At 39.0% G+C, this 20,125-nt stretch overlaps 3 protein-coding genes across 6 annotated transcripts; 2 read left to right on the top strand and 1 right to left on the bottom strand.

Annotated features, from left to right (window-relative positions):
• Positions 1–262: 262 nt before the first annotated feature.
• Positions 263–5,072, top strand: PHETA2 (PH domain containing endocytic trafficking adaptor 2). The gene is given in 3 exon segments (XM_070947369.1): positions 263–534; positions 3,983–4,597; positions 4,599–5,072. Coding segments are annotated over 2 exon segments (810 nt in total). The 5' UTR covers positions 263–534; positions 3,983–3,997; the 3' UTR covers positions 4,809–5,072.
• A 3,986-nt stretch (positions 5,073–9,058) lies between these two features.
• On the top strand, positions 9,059–12,000 carry SMDT1 (single-pass membrane protein with aspartate rich tail 1). 4 transcript variants are annotated; one of them, XM_070947017.1, is made up of 4 exons: positions 9,059–9,271; positions 10,547–10,687; positions 11,161–11,178; positions 11,705–12,000. In XM_070947017.1, exons 1-2 carry the CDS (start codon positions 9,128–9,130, stop codon positions 10,682–10,684), a joined length of 282 nt encoding a protein of 93 aa, XP_070803118.1. In that variant the 5' UTR covers positions 9,059–9,127; the 3' UTR covers positions 10,685–10,687; positions 11,161–11,178; positions 11,705–12,000. The 4 variants fall into 4 exon arrangements, 3 of the variants coding, with proteins under 3 accessions (XP_070803118.1, XP_070803117.1, XP_070803119.1); XR_011600615.1 differs by having other exon boundaries at positions 9,063–9,271; positions 11,099–11,178; XM_070947016.1 differs by lacking the exon at positions 11,161–11,178 and having other exon boundaries at positions 9,060–9,271.
• An 881-nt stretch (positions 12,001–12,881) lies between these two features.
• NDUFA6 (NADH:ubiquinone oxidoreductase subunit A6) lies at positions 12,882–18,201 on the bottom strand. Its single transcript, XM_070947246.1, has 3 exons — positions 18,026–18,201; positions 16,612–16,727; positions 12,882–13,117 (listed from the first exon to the last, which is right to left on the bottom strand). Exons 1-3 carry the CDS (start codon positions 18,165–18,167, stop codon positions 12,986–12,988), a joined length of 390 nt encoding a protein of 129 aa, XP_070803347.1. The 5' UTR covers positions 18,168–18,201; the 3' UTR covers positions 12,882–12,985.
• Between the last annotated feature and the right edge of the window lie 1,924 nt (positions 18,202–20,125).

Below are 20,125 nucleotides of genomic sequence, written 5' to 3'. Positions count from 1 at the left end.
ACTCTTATCCATGACCATGTGTTTTTGGAGGAAAAGTGGGAGTCCATAGAAAAATAAATATCAAAATAACACTTATGTCTCAAATACAGGTTCTCCAAGTGAAAGCAACATTCTTCGGGCTGCGAAGAGAAAACTTCGGCTGACGTGGGAGCTTACCCACGCAATTTATGCTAAATGCAAAGCGATACTACCGCGCAGGAGAGAAAAACGATGGAGCAGCCTTTACTTGTTGACATACGGCCTGCTTCTTTCGTACTTGGCTTTCAGGACCCCACGAGAAGGGGGGGCTAAAAAGAGGAAAACCTCCCCTCGGGAAGCTATTGGAAAATCTGGATTGCGAAAAAAAAACCTCCCCCCAGGATAGTGGCAAGATTTGCTTCTGCTCTAATGATCCTACGCTCCGGGTTTTGCCCGAGGACCAGGGCACCGAAACAGGGGAGTCCAGCAGAGGAAGGAGGACACGCGACTGCTTAAGAAAAGCAGGGGGCAGATAAAGCCGAAGCTAACGTCGTTCTCGGTAGTGGTGTGAACAAGGTACGATTATGGATAAGCGTCGCTTCAGCATTTTAGGATAGGCCTGTCCCTGAATTTAAAAAAAGGTTTCCAATTCCGTTAATACGGAGATTCCTCTTCACTCCACTTCCACACATTCCTGAACTAACTAGCCTGCCTTTTCCTCTGTGTCATTAAAAGGTTGTGAAAAGGGTTTTCTATCTGAGAGAAAAGGGAAAAAAAGGAAATTTCGAGGATAACTTTTAGTCTTTGAATGTTCCGTGACTGCCTGAGATGAGGAAGTACACTCCATGACTCTGCTGGAGAAACCATCTACTTGGCCTTCCCCAGGCACTTAGGAAATTTATTTATCTGAAATGCAGGCTCCACTTATCTGGATAGTCAGCCCAAGTTGGAGAGGGCTGTTCTAGAGCCAGGGGTTGGGTTCATCCTCCTATCTTTACTGAAGATGCCAGGAATTAAACTTGCAGCCTCTTGCTTACAACACTGTGGCACTTATACTTGGAGCTTGTGCCCTGTAAAACTGAATAGAATAGAAATAGAATAGTTGGAAGGGATCTTGGAGGTCTTCCAACCCCCTACTTGGACAGGAAACCCTACACCACTTCAGACAAATGGTTATCCAACATCATCTTAAAAACTTCCAGTGTTGGAGCATTCACAACTTCTGCAGGCAAGTTGTTCCACTGATTAATTGTTCTAACTGTCAGGAAATTTCTCCTTAGTTCTAAGTTGCTTCTCTCCTTGATTAGTTTCCACCCATTGCTTCTTGTCCTGCCCTCAGGTACTTTGGAGAATAGCTTGACTCCCTCTTCTTTGTGGCAGCCCCTGAAATATTGGAACACTGCTATCATGTCTCCCCTAGTCCTTCTTTTCATTAAACTAGACATACCCAGTTCCTGCAACAATTCTTCATATGTTTTAGCCTCCAGTCCCCTAATCATCTTTGTTGCTCTTCTCTGCACTCTTTCTAGAGTCTCAACATCTTTTTTACATCGTGGCGACCAAAACTGAATGCAGTATTCCAAGTGTGGCCTTACCACACTCCAAGGCATTATAAAGTGGTATTAACAGTTCACGTGATCTTGATTCTATCCCTCTGTTTATGCAGCCTAGAACTGTGTTGGCTTTTTTGGTAGCTGCTGCACACTGCTGGCTCATATTTAAATGGTTGTCCACTAGGACTCCAAGATCCCTCTCACAGTTACTACTCTTGAGCAAAGTACCACATATATTGTACCTGTGCATTTTGTTTTCCTTGCATAAATGTAGAACCTTACTTTTTTCACCATTAAATTTCATTTTGTTAGATAGCGCCCAATGTTCAAGTCTGTCAAGATCCTTCTGTATCGTAAGCCTAACTTCTGGAGTGTTGGCTGTTATTTTTCTTCTTCATTGGTATTGTGCTAGACTGGGTTTTTATAATCTCACTTTTCAAAATTTCAAGCTTCTTGAGTTGTTTTCAACTCAAATTTCAACTCAAGCTTCTTGAGTTGTTTTCCCCTTGAGGATTCTCATCCATGGAATCTTTCCCAAGCTCTCTCTAATTTTATTGACATTAGCTCTCTTAAAGTCCAAGACTCTAGTTCTACTACTTATGCTTGTGTAATGTTGAATTCCAATATTGCCCCCACTTGCCCCCAAGATTCCTGTAGCTTCAACACCTTCTGTCATTTCATCTCTGTTAGTGAGAATTAAGTCCAATATGGCTGATCCCCTTGTTCCCTTCTCTACTTTTTGGGAAACAAAGTTGTCTGCTAGGTTTGTTAGGAACCTGTATAACTGCAACAACTTCTTTTGTATCCTCAGGACGGTGCCTTCATCTGATTCCCAGTTCATATCTCAGGCTGCCTTAGGGGGTCCTTGCTGTTAGTGTTTCCACTTTTTCCTGACAGATAGCTAGAATCCCACATGCTTCACCAGTTGTTCCTTTGTAGTGTAGTCAGGGGTAAGATCAGCCTGGCACTTACTGGCCACTTTAGACCGGTGTGGGCATCCCTCTGCTGGCTATTCCTTGGGCATTGTGTTCCATAGTCATTCTGATTTGGGCAATAGGTGAGTCCATTTTTTTCAAACTGGGTTTTATTAAATATTAGATAAAAAATGGTGATCAAGCCCAATACTGTTATGAAAAGCAACCAAAAGGGACTGCTGTTGGATCCAAATATCTAGAGGTAAAGACAGGTCTTAACAGCCTAAAAAGAGCAGAATTGGGGTCTGCCAACTTTTTTTTTTTCCAACTTTTCAAAGCATTTTTTCTAATGCTTTAAAAAGCCTCTGCTGATCAGGCAACTCAGCTGGAATCGTCAGAGACTTTTCAAAGCATTTTTTTTACCACCTCTTCGGCCAAGAGGTTGCAGAAAAAAATGCTATGAAAAGCCTATGATGATCCCAGCTGAGCCGCACGATCATCAGAGGCTTTTTTTTAACCTTTAAAAGCATTTTTTGTTGGAAGAAGTTGTAGAAAAAATGCTTTTAAAAGTAACAAAAAAAGCCTCTGATGATCGTGCGGCTCAGCTGGGCATGTGTGGGGGGGAGGCAGGGATTTTTGCTACCAGTTCTCCAAACCACCCGCCGCCATCACTACCAGATCGGGCGATTCGGTCCGAACTGGGAGCATTTAACCCCTGCTTCTCTCCTTGATTAGTTTCCACCCATTGCTTCTTGTCCTACCCTCAGGTACTTTGGAGAATAGCTTGACTCCCTCTTCTTTGTGGCAACCTCTGAGATATTGGAACACTGCTATCATGTCTCCCCTAGTCCTTCTTTTCATTAAACTAGACATACCCAGTTCCTGCAACAATTTTTCATATGTTTTAGCCTTCAGTCCTCTAATCATCTATGTTGCTCTTCTCTGCACTCTTTCTAGAGTCTCAACATCTTTTTTACATTGTGGCGACCAAAACTGAATGCAGTATTCCAAGTGTGGCCTTACCACACACCAAGGCATTATAAAGTGGTATTAACAGTTCACGTGATCTTGATTCTATCCCTCTGTTTATGCAGCCCAGAACTGTGCTGGCTTTTTTGGCAGCTGCTGAACACTGCTGGCTCATATCTAAATGGTTGTCCACTAGGACTCCAAGATCCCTCTCACAGTTACTACTATTGAGCAAGCTCCATAGAGTTTGCTACTTTATAAATATCCACAATAAGATCCTTAGAAAGGAAGGTTAAACAGCAGACAGGAGCATCCGCTGGAAAGTGGGTGTTAAAAGTGGTGTGCATGATGACATGATTGAAGCCCTGCCTCTTTTTAATAGATCATGTTTGGGGTGCACATAAAAAGAGTCATGCCTTTGCCTGCACGGTTGTGATGGCCATCTGCATATAATCACCCCAAATGGCAATCAGTATTTTAAAGCAGTAGTTCATATGTGTATGCATAGTTTTATATTCAGTTCTATCTGGATTAATAATACGCATCATGTGATAATTCAATACATTTCTTCTCATTCTGTTCTGGAAGGCAGATATTACTACAATGAAACTCAATGAACGTAGCGTGGTACATTATGCCACATGTGAGTCTCCAGCCGATCATACTGGCTTTCTGTGCAAGCGAATGGAGCGCCATCACCACAACCATCATGTCCCCTCTTACCAGCGCCGCTGGTTCATTCTCAAGGGCAACTTGCTGTTCTACTTTGAAGAGCGGGAGACCCAGACCCCCCTGGGTCTCATTGTGTTAGAGGGATGCACAGTGGAACTATGCGAAGCTGCTGAGGAATTTGCTTTTGCCATCCGCTTTGATAGCAGTGGTGGCAAATCTTACGTGTTGGTTGCCGACTGCCAAGTTGCCATGGAGGCTTGGGTGAAGGCACTTTCACGGGCCAGCTTTGATTATATGAGGCTAGTAGTCAAGGAACTAGAGAAACAGCTGGAAGATGCTCAGAGGAGCTTAGCTGCTAGCCATAAATCACCAAAGAAACTGTCTTCAGGCCGCAAAAGGCATTTATCAAATCCCATGATGATATCCATTCAAGAGCATCCTGTCATCTTGGAGAATGGTTACTCCACATGGGACAGTAGTTGCACTCATGCAGAAATGGCAAGTTCTGATCTCAGTGAAGGATTTCTGAAGCCCCCCCCCTTTACCACCTCGTCGAAAACTGACAAGCAGTGCTGTAGGTGGAGCATTTTTGGCTGGGTCTGCCTCTGCCACACAGGAAAGTCCAGTATCTCCAGAGACTACCTGCTTCTCAAAGTTGCATAATTGGTATGGTCAGGAAATTGCAGAGGTGAGAAGAGAGTGGATGGAAAGAAAGAAGACAGTAGAAATAGGAACACATTGAAGAAAATGCATTTTGCAGGACTGAAGAGAAATGGACCTTAAGGTAGGTTTCTGCAAGCCCCCTTGAATCACTTATAGACTCATATGGCTGGAAAGGACCTTGGGGGTCTTATAGTACAACACCCTGCTCAAGACAGGAGTCCTTATTTTACTTCCAGGTTTTACTCCTAGTTTATAAAATCTAAGAAACACCATTATTGCATCTTCCAGACTGGATGATTAATTAAAGTCTGCTTTCTATTATTTATTGCCACTACACGTTATTGCCAGGAATTTTAAAAACAGCATACTCTTTAATTATGCACCATTCAGAATTCAAGAAGATATTTTTAAGAAATTGCTGTATCAGCTCAGAAGAATGTTCCAGAACTTTATTTCAGAAAGTCTACTTCTTGATGCAAGAGAAGAATCCATGTGTCATTTCCTCCTTTTTGCTCCATGTAGTACTATTAATTGTATTTCATCTGTATATTGTAGCTATTTTGATAGCTGCTGGAACAGTATAGTAGTGAGTTGCCTTAATTACTCATTAGAAAAAACAGATCATACAATTTATACGTTATATTTTAATTATAGGCTTTTCATATACTTTAGATTTTCATGCAGAAGAGGACAAAGCTGTGAAAAGTTGCTTCCTTAAGACCATCTCAAGAATTTATAGTCAATATATATATATATTTTATTCAGGAACTTCCATCTCATAGAGTCAAATGCAACACTGGGCAGCCCTCATAAAACGTAAGAACAGTATATGATTCATAGTCATACCTTAGGTATGCCTTTAGCTGACCTTACTTGTGTTTTTTCTATCTTTTGGAACTTAATCTTCATATACAGACATTGAATTAAAACAGTTTGTTGGCACTGAAAAAATTGACATATGACAGTGGTGGGTTGCCCCCGGTTCATACTGGTTCACAAGAACCGGTAGTAAAACCGGCGGGAGGCTCCACCCACCGACCCTGACGTCATCAGGAAGCTTCTGCGCATGTGCAGAAGCACAAGCAACGCACACGTGAGTGAATCAAGCATGTGCATGCAGCCCCATTGCGAACCGGTAGTAAAGGTAAGTACAACCCACCCCTGAAATATGACTGTTTTTCACACCAACCCCGTTGCAGTATCCCCAAGGCCACATGATCAAAATTCAGACCCTTGGCGACTGACTCATATTTATGACAGTTCCAGTATCCTGGGGTCACATGATCACCTTTTGTGACTTTCTGACAAGCAAAGTCAGTAGGGAAGTAAGATTCACTTAACAAGCACATTACTAACTTAACAAGTGCAGTGATTCACTTAACTATGGCAAACAAGGTTGTAAAATGGGGCAAAACTCATTTAACAACTGTCTTGCTTAACAACAGAAATTTTGGGGTCAATTGGTCATAAGTCAAGGACTACATACACTAACACAAAAGGCAGAAAAAGCACAAGATTATCCAAGCAACACAATCTAGATATCAAAAGCCAAATAAATAACAGCAGCTGTTCTCAAATTGTTAATGTAATGTGTGATAATCTAATCATCCCTCAATATCACTTTTATACAATAGTTTCCTAAGACTCGACTAAATGTATTTGTTGCTTTTGGTACTTTGTTCTAGTTCCATCCATAATATTGCTACAGATTAATGACAAATATTCATCCAAACCAATCTTACATAATTTCATGTGAATATGAGTTTAATTTAGTGTTCAGCATTCATAATCTATTATTCTGCTGCTTTTTGGTTATGGGGCCCATTCACAATTTAATGGCCTACATTTATGACCTTGGACATAACTAATTATTGAATTAATGAAACAAGAATTATTTATTACCTTACAGATTAATACAGCATTAGTAATAGCCAGCAGTTATATACTTACCAGTAGTTTACTGGGCATTTGCAATAATCTAATTAAGATTATTATTTCAGAAAGAAAAAGAATTATCTTGACTGCTCAGTAAGATAAAACTAAATTGCCATGATACCTACTAGTAAAATTAAGTTCGGGGAATTATATGAATTACTTTATGTGACTTATACCTGGTTCATTTTTTCCTCCAGTAGTTTTGATCACAACCAATAACACTATTATTAGTAGTTTAAAAAAAGCATGCTAAATTGTATAATAAAGCTAATAACCTCCTATAACATTCTGGTAATGTTATATTACATATATATTGCATGTTATTTTAAATAAAATGTGTTTTATAAATTGCATTTTATCCAAAATAGGAAGATACAATATTATTTCATAATTATTTGTGGCTCAAACTTAATTATTTTTTAAAGCAGTGTACATTACTTTATACTTTCCAGAAGGGTGTCTATCTTAAGCCAAAGAAAAGTATGTTACATTGGAAACAAATTTATGAATTGCACAGATTTTCATGAATCATGTTTTACTTTATTTACACAAAAATATGAAATAATAAATGTGTTGGTTTTTAAAGTATTGAGAAAACACTTTTTACTTTAGAGTTGAAAGGTTTATCAAAATTATAAATTTGTAAAAGAATAAAGAAACTAACAGTCTGTGGCCCATAAGAAAAAGAGAGGTCACCAATGCCTCTCAGCTGTTCCCCCCAAGCAACTGGCATTTAGAAATAGCATATAGATTGTCATGTGGCAGTCTCTGATAATTTATCTTTGCAAATTCTTATCATGGAAGGCCATCACATTTTGTAGTGATTCCCAAAATTGCAGTTTTATTCTTTATTGATATATTTTTGGTAAAGTTATCACTTTCTGTTTTTATCTTGTTGTTTGGAATGGGAGGGTGCGTCTACATGCTGTTTGTGCTGCTCTTATCAGTTTAGCTTCTGCACATTCCTATGCCATTATCTAAACTTGATGATTGAATTGACTTTTCTCCATCTCAACCACAGTATAAGAAGAATTGCTTTAATGGAATTTTTTTTACAGTAGGTATGTTGGAGCTCTTGAAAGGGAACTTCTGCTTGCCTGTTTCTAGATACTCCCTCCACTATCTAATAGCTAGGATTTCACCAATCCTTTATGCAGAGAAAAAGGGCCTTGCTGGCTTCAACCTCCCATCACAGTGCGAGTACAGCAAAAGTCTCTAACCTCTAGTCCACGGACTGGGCTGCAGAAACAAGTGAAGCCCCATCTGTGGGATGCACACAAAACCATGACCCCTCCAGTCCACAGAAAAATCTCTCTCCATGGAACCAGTCCCTGGTACCCAAAAGGTTGGGGGCCACTGTAGTATGGAACATGAAGCATGTGAACTGAGGAGCATTGGTTGAATGTCCAATCATGGAACCATTTATTTATTGGACAGATAACAGAATGCTTTCAGCAAAGTTGGCAGCAAGGTAGGCTTTAAAATTTTCAAAGGGAATTTGGGGAACAAAACAGGGTGAAAGTGCACCTTGAAGAATTAGAAGGGTTAGCTGACTTTAAAGTGGAAAGCAGGTCTTTTCTTCGTAGTACAGGGTTAATTTGGACTGGATCTGGCCAGAAGCTGCAAAGAAAATACAGTAGAACTTCTGGTCACGTATGCTTCTGACCACGACCAAACCGGGTTCCGACCAAAAAATTCACAATTTTGTTTTCTGCAGCTGATTTCCCCTTCCGCGCCATTTTTTTTGTAAGCACCAAATTTCCAAAATTAGGTTCGAGTCATGACCAAATCGGTTTGCGACCAGTTATGGAACGAAATATGGTTGTGACCAGAGGTTCTACTTTACCAGGAATCCAGAACTTTGCTGAGGTCTCCATTCTTAGCCCACCTCCATCTACCTTCCCATCACTATTATAAGAAATTAAATCCAGAAGCCACACTCATGTTTTCCCTCTCCTGTTTAAATTTCATAGAGGACGGCCTTGGAAGGCAGAGGTAAGATCGTTTATGAAGGCAACAATCAGATAAAGGTGACTTGAATCCAGACCAAAACCTTGGTCATTCTGACCTCCCACCCCCACCCTCCCGCAGCCCAGCCCAATTCACATGAAGATGAAGGGAAGAGACAGAGAAATAAGCCTGGAAAGCCCAGGTTACAAGACTCCAACGAACCACCAGAGGACAGCAGAGATACAAAGATAAGACACAATTCCGTTACTAAGCTATTAAATTCTTCTATTTTTATTGGTAACTTTCAATGCCGCTCCAGAAGAATTTAAACATGTCATTTAAACGGTAACTAAAAAACACACCTAATTCAAACTTTTCAGACACCCGCGATTTAAATAAACTCTCCTTCCACCTATTGATATCTCGCGAGGTTTGACAAGGCACCGCCCACTGTCGCTAGTTCCGGTTATCGAGAAAGTGTCCGATTCCTAGGGGAGGAGCTGCCTAGAGGAGATGGCTTCGCGGTTGTGGTCAACGGCTGGCTCTTGGGCAAGGTCGCGACCCGTCGAGAATCAGAAGGCGCCCTTAGCAACAGTTTTATCCTCACGAAATATGACCGTCACTCGGACTGGCGCCATCTTGCCTAAGCCCGTCAAAGTGAGTTGAGCGTGAAAGATAGTCGTGGCTTCTAAAAGGAGAAACGGGTAGGAACAAACCGAGCAATCATTTAGCAAGGATGGGGTAAATTGGCAGGTTGTCTCCGCCAATCGCGTGTAGCTTGTTTGGAAGGCGGGTTTTGTTGGTGTTCGACCGTTGCCTAGCGATAAAACAATCGTTCGGGGCAGACGCGGAAATAACAGGTTGTTAAAGGGCGAGAACTTTATTTCGTGTCGGAGAAGCAGCCGGACTCTCTTCCTTTCTGTGACGCCCCCTCCCCGCGACAGTTACTTAAAAAAAAAAAAGCTCAATTCGTCCTCCCCCGCCTCCCTTAAGTCAGTGTGAGAAAATATTACTAGAACTTGCCCTTGTCGTGATTGAAGTAAACGCTTTTTGTTAATTCGGTTGGCCAATTAATTATGCAGCAGGCCGGCTTATCTTTAGGGCTGCCATTATCCCGTTGCAAGCGGTTTCCTATTCTGTCATCCCCGAAAACCGCGCTGCAGTTATTTTAGAAACTCAGCGGCAGCTTCGCCTGACAAGTGGTTGGGATTCCAGGAGAACCGATGTAGAGCGGGGGTCTCCAACCTTGGTAACTTTAAGCCTGGAGGACTTCAACTCCCAGAATGCCCCAGCCAGCTTTGCTTAAGGCATCTACCAGCTTTGCTGGCTGGGGCATTCTGGGAGTTGAAGTCCTCCAGGCTTAAAGTTGCCAAGGTTGGAGCCCCCTGACGTAGAGGGGACACAAAAGTCCCGCGTAAATTGACAACCAAAGAAGTAGCCGGGCACAAAGACTGGGATATGGAAGTTGAGATAATCCAAACGCGGATACCGTTGTGCTCCCTGATCTCTGTGTTTGTAATTTGAAACAAATAGATTTCCTTGTAGATTGTTGTACATAACACTGAGAGCTTATGGCAAGGGAGACAAATTCCTTGTGTCTAATCACACTTGGCCAAAAAGAATTCTATTCTATTGTATTCATGCCCAGCAAAGGAAACATCCTGAAGATGTATTTTATTAACTATCTTTATTCTAAGGGTATTGGGTACCTATTCAGTCTATGGATGCTTCGTGATTTATTTGAAGTAATTTTCAAAAATGCTCCTGAAAATAAGTACAGTAAGATAATAGTTAAATATACTGAGACAGCTGTTTGATTCTTTGTGTTCTTTCCATCGGTTCTAGTTATACTCTGGCAGCTATAAATTTGTTCATGTGTTCATTTGTATATGTGCCAAGAGATATTAACCAGCTTTTCATTAATCCCTGTAGATGCCATTTGGACTTATTCGTGTGTTTGCCATTGTAATTCCCTTTCTCTACGTTGGGACACAAATCAGCAAAAGTTTTGCAGCCTTGCTTGAAGAACATGATATCTTTGTACCAGAGGATGACGATGATGATGACTAACAGGTACAGTTATAGCTGCCCAACCCTTTTCAGTGTTAACAGCTGCATATAGCCTATGACTGCCATGCTGGGAGGTTTGGGGAAGTGATTAAATGAATAGTTGGTCTAGGACAAAAAAAACCTGATAGCTCCAAGTAAAAATTAAATTTGAATGAATTGAAAGAACTGAACAAAATCTATTTTTGTTTTTCCCTCATGTATTTTTGACCACATAATTTGCATATTTAGGATGAAGAAACTGGATTATTTATGGTTACACAATTGAGAATTAAAAATTCCTTGCTGCCAACTTCAAACAACTTTATAATGTAATTGTGCCTACATATTCTAAAGAAAACTTGCAGCTTCAAACTGGGGACAGAAACCCATCCACTTATATCTTTTCCATATCTTAACATCTTTTCATTATCATAGCATGAATGGTCCCTGTTCTTCTGATGCCTTCCTTTCTTTTTCCTGTTACCTTCTACATCCAGTTCTGCAGTAAAGCTAAAGTAAGCAAATGCAAGTTATGCTTTACCTATTTTTAATTATATATCTCCGTAGTCTTTGTATAATAATTATAACACAATGGAAATTGATATTCCAAGACTTTGTAGGTACTTGGTATTCTATTCTGTAATAGCCTAGTAGAGGTATGTTACATTAAATACTTGCCAAAGATACATTAAATTTGATTTAACAGTATATGTGATCATGCAACAGTATTTTGTTTGTGATGTGCATATTGATATGCATATGAATCTTTTCCATTTGAGCCAATGCATTCTTTGTTTTCTGATCAGGAAACAGGTATACACCATTTCTTTTCGGGCTGAAGTAGCACTCCAAAAATTAAATAATATCAGGACAATAATTACTCCCTCATGCTATTTTAGAGCAAGCTGCCTATTTTAAAAGTGTTATCCAATTGTGCTCAAGTCTCTTATCCTAAGCTTTACTAGTTCTGTATAGTGAAGAACTCATACTTTGCAATCGCAAAATAGTTCCACAGTGTGAAATATTTCCTGTTTTTTACAGGTCTACAATGTGGCAGTAAGAGGAACAAAGCCATAATAAAATATTCTGATATCAATGTTTAATCACCGCTCCTCTCAGATGGCTAATGAACATTTTGGGAACAGCTGGACTTCCCATTGTACTACGGATTGTTCTGTGCATGTATAAACAAGAATGGTTAAATGCTATTATCTATTTAAGAATACATATGTCTTGATTTAACAATTGTTGCACGCTTAGAGTGTACCTTATTTCTGAATACACTGGATCCCTAATTAATACGAAGAATTCTTCTGAATAGTAAATTAAGAATTAGAGATCAAGGCTCTTGTGTTTCTTTTATATACTAAGCTGTTGTCTTTATCCTTTTGGGAATGTATGTTTTACTGAATTGAGATGTCCTTCTGAATGAATATGCTTTGGACTGTGCTATCCATCTTTGATACTATATAAAATAGAATGTCAGCTTTCTTTCTGAAAAGAATAAAATCACAAGCCTATAGAAAAGTACATAAAGCAACTCCTCAATCTTGTTATTTGATTCAATTGAATCAGCTAAATAATATTTAACAGCTGCCAGTGTAAATACCCATTTTTATAGAACTTTGAGAAAGTTTTAATTATAATTTTGGTGAAAGCAAACTGTTTAGACATCTATTGTATAACTATTAGATTTTTCCTGTTACCTAGCTTTTTATTTGTATTACATGCAGCTGTTATAAACCTAATACCTTAGGTTTATAGGATTAGGATGTATAATGGAAGTATTACATAGGTTGCTAAATTTCTAAAAACTAATAAGTAACCTCCATCTCTGGTGCCAACGTTTAAGCAGTGTGAGATTTTTATTCCAGAATTTGGGAATATTGCTACAATTTTGCAGCAGTAAACACATGAAAACTGTAGTGTACCCCCTAAAATAAATATTTAAAAATTCATTAAACTCCTAAGAATGTAATAATTTAAATTGCATTTGGTTCATTTTCTCCAAAATAAAATCTTTTCTGCATATGTATCTAACAGAATCTCACCATATATTAAAGATAAATTTAGTATTACTTTTTAGATGGCAGTGTTATATATTATTTAAGACGTTATTTGCAGTAGAAGTACTATAACATACTTAACTATAAAGAAGTAGATTTTGCAAAATGAATTCAGGATGAAATATTAGCACCAAATACTCAGACTCAATATAAATAATGCATGCCTACTTGAACACTTTCTTGCTGAAGAGTGTTAAGATAGAGGCATTTATTTGGAACAGAAACCATAGTCATTATTCTCTATTGATGATTTAGTTCAAGGATCGTGGCCTATGTAGAACTTGGATAGGAAATCCGTGGGTTGCGGTGCTTCTGTCTCATGAAAATATCTCATTATATGGGTCTTTTGTTTCCACACATTGATTGTTTCTTGGAATTCCATTTTTCCCTATACCAAGAATAAGAGAACAATTATTACTTAAATTACCAATATACCAGGTGATAATACCTGTCAAATCAGTTTTAAGAACAAAATTATCAAAAATTGGTAATAACTGATTAAAAAAAAAAAACAGGTTTATATTCAGGAGAAAATCAGAATGGGTAAGTAACCCATGGCCCATCTAATTTCAAAACCCTCTTTAGGAAATCAGACATGTGCTATAAAATCTGTTATATCATGTTAGCTCTGTAATAGGAAACAGAGGAAGTAAGAAACTGCATTTTTGCCTCTGGCAATACCTCTTTCTTGCCTGTTGTAAATCTTGGGAAAAAAAGCTGTCGACAGTCCACTCCTCCTACCTTGCAAGAGACCCTTAGCTTAGTGTGAGTCTTAGTACTCTGTAGGTAGGCTCTGCACATAGTAACGCCAAAAAGAGTCTTGATTCTATCTATAATCCCTTTATGAAGGAGGCTTGGGAAGAGAAATGACATATCTTCCAAAAACTGGTCTCATCAGGAGGGCATTACAATGGAGAGAAAGAGGCAAAAGCCCAGAACCAAATATACAACCAAGGACTTGGGCCAAGAAAACAGAACACAAAGTGAAAAGTAGGACATCAAGATGAGATTCAGAGTTTTTCAGAACTACAAAGGAGATGGCAATAAGGTAAAGGTGCTAGTCGTTCCCGACTCTAGGGGGCAGTGTTCATCTCCATTTCTAAGCCGAAGAGCCAGCGCTATCTGATGATGATTCTGTGGTCATGTGGCCGGCATGACTAAACGCCAAAGATGCATGGAACACTTACCTTCCCACCAAGGTGGTCCCTATTTTTCTATTTGCATTTTTACATGCTTTCGAACTTCTAGGTTGGCTGAAGCCGGGGCAAGTAACAGGAGCTTACTCTGTTACATGGCGCTAGGGATTCGAACCGCTGACCTTTCTGATCGACAAGCTCAGTGTCTTAACCACTGAGCCACCGCGTCCCCATGAGATGGCAATATATATGCTAATAAAAATGTTTCTATACTAAATTTAGAATATGGGAAATAAACTGGGAGAACAAAGGATCTGACCTTAGAAAGACAAATATGCAGTCATAGACAACATTGAAACATGGCAGAGTGTTGCTTATAAGTGGCCCACAGCAACTTATTCAGGGGGAACAGATCCAGTATGTACTGTTCCAAATATATACAGGAAATTCAGGAATCGGTGTGGAAATATTGTTAAAAGCATTTGGATAACAGTAAAAGGAAAGAATAAGTGATACTGTTGTAGAACCACCTGGTTAAAAGATAGAGGTCTTTCTAATTTAGATGACCACTCTTTCAAAGGGTCATGCAATACAGGTAGTTCTCACTTAACAACCATTCATTCACGGCCATTTAGTTATGACAGCATTGAATGAATACACCCAGTCCCCAAAGTTACATCCATTACATCTCCCTTGCAGTCATATGATCCAATTTGGGCACTTGGCAGCCCACTCACATTTACAACTATAGGGATGGTTCAACTCCTCCCACCTGCCTATCTCCCCCCAGCATTGCTCTTTCGGCTGTCCTGCCCTCTGCCAACCCCGTCACTCTATGCTCTGCCCTGTATTCCCAATGTTCTGTGCTCCACCATTCCTACTACCCCTAGCTGATCTTTGCCATCTTCCTCCCACTGGGAGGAATGGGAGGAATATCTGTCTCAACAACAGAAATTTTGGGCTCAACTGCAATTATAAGTTAAAGACTACCTGTAATAGATATATACATCTATTAAAAACCAGAGTCTTTAAAACTCTGGTGCCAAATTTAAGCTTTCACATGCAGCAGATAACCCTATCCCAGACTTAGGGAAAAAACTGGATGTTCAGCTAAGGGGGTAGAGGTCTGACACACTGCAGGGGGAAGTGTGTTCCATAAGGCAGGGTAGCCATTTAAAAAGCATGCTTCCCACATCCCACAAGATGGCAAAATTTAAGGGACGGGACTAGGAGTGTGCCCACCATATCTGATCTAGTAGGACGGGAAGATAGGGGAATGTGGTCCCACTGATAACCTGGCCCTGTGTGATATAGATTTTAGTTTTGAATGAAGGATTTCAATTATCCTGATATGCAATGGGAATCTAATTCTGCCAAGTCAGAACTCCAACAAATTCTTTTCATCTCTCTTGACAACTTCATTTGTCAGAAAGTGGAAGAACATACAAAGGGGGGGGGGGGGGCGCAATATCCTGGACCCAATCCTCACTAATGAGGAGAATTGGTTGAAGAAGTAAAAGTGATTGGCACACTGAGGAAAAGTGATCATATTATCCAGAAGAAGATAGACCTGAATGCTGCCTATCAGAAGATTGGGTTTTGATAAATTTTGAAGGTAAATAGGTTGGACTCAATGACTACAAATCTTTATAAAGTATTCAGGAAAGCTGGTAAATTCAATGCAACCGTACACTGAAAGTGGAATTATAAAAATCCCTACGAGGAGAAATGAGATAAATCTAAACAGTCTAGCATTGATGTGAGTCAACTTTATAGAATGCTGAAGATAAAAAGGAACACATATAGGAAATTGGAGGAGAAAATGCAAAGGTGAATAGAAAGTAATCAGGCACCATCAAGAAAGCTCTAACTCACTGGTGGCAAACTTGATCACGTCACGTGATATATCGTGAAGTTTTTTGCCTTTGCAGAGCCGAGATGGGTGTGGCCTGTGCGTGACACATCTGGCCCACAGGCCGCCAGTTTGACAACCCTGCTCTAACGTAACAAAACTAAAGCTTCTGATAGATTACAGAAAATGTTTCTATAGGTATATTAGAAATAAAAGGAAGCTGAAGAGAATGTGCGCCCATTGCGAGGAGCAAATGATGAATTGTTAATGAGTGAAGACATCTGTCTTCTCTCAGAAAGGAAATGTAGTCATAGCTGATCATAATTATAATGGTGAGGAAGGAAGGAGCTTAGGATACACAAAAAGACTTAAAAGAGAAAATTTGACTAATTTAATTGAATGGATGGCTCCAAAATGTGTTACATTCAGAATACTGAGAAAATAATGGAGGGGATTGCAGAACCTGCTCTCAATAATCTTTGAGAACTTCTGATGAGGTTCCAAAAGATTGGAGGAGAGCTAATGTCATCCCTATCTCTAAAAGGGGAAAAAGTTAGGAAACTTCAACACTCGCAACTTGACATCTATATTGGCTAGCTGGTCTTTGACAAGCAACATGTTTCTAAGCACTTGGATAAACAAGCTACAATTAATAGAAGCCAGTATGGGGTTGTTACAAATCAATTGTGCTAGAATCTTAATATATTACCAAATATGTTTAGTATTCATGGAAGAAAACTCAGACAAAAAAGCCTGATACAAATAAGAAGTATTTTATGTAAATTACAACTTTCCACTCTCTTTTCACACAGAATTGACAAAAGATGAAATAATTATCATCATAATATCCCTAATCCTTCATCTGCTATGAATTTAGAACAAGTGTTGTCTTACCTTAATAACAAGCAAATCAATAATTCTGGGATCTGTAACATGGGCATTTTTCATGAAGAGCTCTCGCACCTTGTCACGCCCCTGTTTCACTGTGATCTCCAGTTGGTATGTATGTACTAGACCAGAAGCAAAATAATGTTCATGAGTTAAAAATAATCCCATGTACATCAGTTGTCAACATTATCACCACTTCTGATGAAACTAATTCATAGGCTGTTTTACTGAAAATTATGGGACATGCGTGAAAAAATTAATTAGTAGAAAAAGATCTTTTAAGCTGCAGGAAAATCAGAAACCACTATAAAGTACAAGATTATTCTGATTTTACCATGTCTAACTATATTTTCGAGCTATTAGTACACTTAAACAAGTGGCTCTCCACAGCAAAATTCAACCCCATCCCCGCCCCAAAATTAAATACAATACTAGATAATGTCCTGTGGAAATATAGTCTACAGGTATTTAAAAACCTCATTTTTGTTATATGTATATAGCACAGTTACTTTCATTTACTAAGCAGAAGCAAAAGTTTTGTATTATTTGAGGTAATGCAATACAATACAAAATCTCAAACTACAAGGCAGTTTTTTATAATTGGGATTCTCAAGTAAATTATGTTGAGGATCAGTTTGATCAAAACTTGGAACTACAATTTACAAGCATACATTTGAAACCCCTGTGGCCTTCTAAATCCTCCTTAATTTTTAAAGTTTTTCCACTCTGTGGCTATTTATGAAACTATTAACACCAACTATTTCACATGCATTTTTTCTGCAAACAAATGTCCTGTACTATATCCTAGCATGCAGCTAATATTTACACATTTATATCTGGATCATGATATAGTTCCATTTAGTTTCCGGCTACATTCAGAATACACTGAATATTCAACAATGACAATGAATATAAAGATGAATGAATAAGGATGAATCCTAGCAACCAAAGATGATGGGGCAAGATAATAGAAAAACAAGATATTAATCAATAAAACAGTTTGAATTATACTTATGCCATGAATCCTTATTTCAAATGCATACAATCATATATGTATATGTATATATCTTGGCTGAATAATTATCTATCAGGGATGGTGTAGTGTAATGAATGCTGCAGAATGGAAGGGGTTGTACTACATGACCTCTTAGGTCCTTCCAACTTTATGAACCTAATCCCAAATTACTATCTCCTACTTATTTATGAGTCAAGTCATCAAGGCGATTTAAAGTACCCATTCCCTTTAAGGAATTTCCGTGAAAAAGTGAAAGTATCCCTTTGTGATCTTCAGATCGGAGAAGTCGTGAAGGAAATATAAATACAACTCCGGACTGCGATGCTTCTTTTCAAGCCAAGTTAAACGTTTCCTATCCCTACGACCTTGACGGCGGAGATCGCGAGCGTAATCACGGCCCCTCACCAGTATTTGGGATTTCGCGGTACCAAGTTCTATATAATTCTCTCACGTGCCGTTTGGCTTCAGCCAAATCCCGACTGAAGACTGGCTTTACTACGGCTCCGACAGCGGTGCCCGCCACCTTCCCAGCCCCGGCAGCCGCCATGTTTCTTATTGAGCTAAACAAACCCGGCCCTCAACCTTTCCTCCGGAGTGGCTAATATTTTTATTGGCTAAAAATTATGGCATTCACCTAAAGATGACCGACGATTGGCTAATATCTAGTTTTATGACTGGAAGAGTGGGCTACCCACTTACGGATGCTGACCAACAGCGTTGAGAGAATTTAAGCTGAACATTGCCTAGTAAACTCAGATTGGCTCTGCTACCGCCCAGACCGGAAGTTGAGTGTCCCGATGTGGGAATATCAACACAGTTGACTTTCGCCAGAGTGATTTTACGGTTCTGGGAGGGGTGGGAGGAGTAGAGATTTATGTGTGGTGGAAGCGCTGTGACATTAATCTTGAAACATTTCTTAAAAATTTGCTTTTTGACCCACGCAAACACAAAACACACAAAAAGACAAACTACTAGGACTGTGATCACTATGAAAATGAGTTAGATGCTTCTGGTCCATATGGTTGAATTTTCAGGCACCTTGTGTCAGCCTGGTAAAGTAAACCAAACTGCCAGATTTTACATTAGCAGAATCTTGCAAATCTTTCTTCCCCATTCCCTTTACAGCCCAAGGAACTAGGGAGGAGCTCTTAGGAACCCTTTGCCCTGCCCTTAGTCCTGCTGTGGGCTAAGTTGTCTTTTATCATATATACATCTATGTTTCCTTGGCTGCAACTCTTTACTCTGTCTCCCGAGGTCATTTGCACATACAGTCACATATTTGTCTACCTTTGTGTCTTTGCTAGACACAAGGATAGACAATTTTCTGGCAATTTTCCACTTCTGTGTGGTGGCAAAAGCTCATTGAATAAGCCAAAGCAATTGGAAAGATACAACTTGTTTCTTCATTAGGCTAGTACATTACAGTGATTAATGAGTTCCTGTCAAGCTTCCCAAGTAGAACAGACAGAAAACATGACCAGATGAACTAATTTTATTTTATTGTAGGGCTAAATTAACAGCATCTTTCAAGTGTATAAATCTCCTGGCATCTCCTTTACAGACTGAAAAGCTAGCTGGGGAGGATTCTTCTGAGCCTCTTTCTCAGGCCATTGTGCAGTTGCAAGCTATGCCTTGTTTGCTGACCTGACCTTTCCCTAGGCAACTTTTCCCCCATCTCTCAAGGTCTTTCTCACACATCTCCCAACCAGCAAGAGTTAAGAGCAAAAAGACTGGTTAGTGTAGTTCTTATGTAACTGTACAAAGGATTGCAAGAGAAACTGTAAGTATATTATCTATGTTCTTGAAGAGATTACAGTGGAATATGCTTCTCTGCTTAGTCTTAAAATACAAATACAAATAGAATACAAAATACAAATAGAATACAAAATACAAATAGAATACAAATAGAAAAGGCTAGACACTGCTCTACAAGAACTGAGGAGGTGAACTCCAAAATACATGGAAAAGGTTTATTGGTGGCCTGTTTCAGATGAATTCTGAAAAACATTGACAAGTTTTCTGTTTATGCTGAATAAATCAGATCATTAATCATGCCTATGACAAAGAATTCCATCCAAAATAAATTGGGCCACCAATAAATGTTTTGTTTGTGCCCTTTTAGATCGTTTTAGTGTAGTGTAGGCTATCTATCTAGTTTTATGTTTTATCTCTTTTTGTGTTTTTTTTTTGCTCTGTACATCACTCAGAGTCCATTGGAGTTGGGCAGCTATAATAAATATACATGAATAAAATAAAAACAAATCTTCCTGTTTGCTTTGTGTGACAATTGTTTGAAACTGTTACATAATATTGTCTTTCTTTTTTTTCAATACACTTTATTAAGCTTTTATTACATTAAAAACATAAAAAATTATTTCACTCAACAACAGCTATTTGTGGTGTTTTTCTTGTGATGATAATCCGTGCATTATTTACAAAAATTAAATTGTGAGTATTTACATTCTTACTTTATCTATTACTTATTCTTAATAACTATCTATCTTT

Source organism: Pituophis catenifer, unplaced genomic scaffold, assembly GCF_029215685.1.
Source record: "Pituophis catenifer annectens isolate HBS135680 unplaced genomic scaffold, rPitCat1.0.hap2 SCAF_7, whole genome shotgun sequence".
In the NCBI taxonomy this organism is placed as follows: Eukaryota; Metazoa; Chordata; class Lepidosauria; order Squamata; family Colubridae; genus Pituophis; species Pituophis catenifer.
Note: the sequence above shows the minus strand (reverse complement) of the source record. Positions and strands in the feature narration are given on the sequence as shown.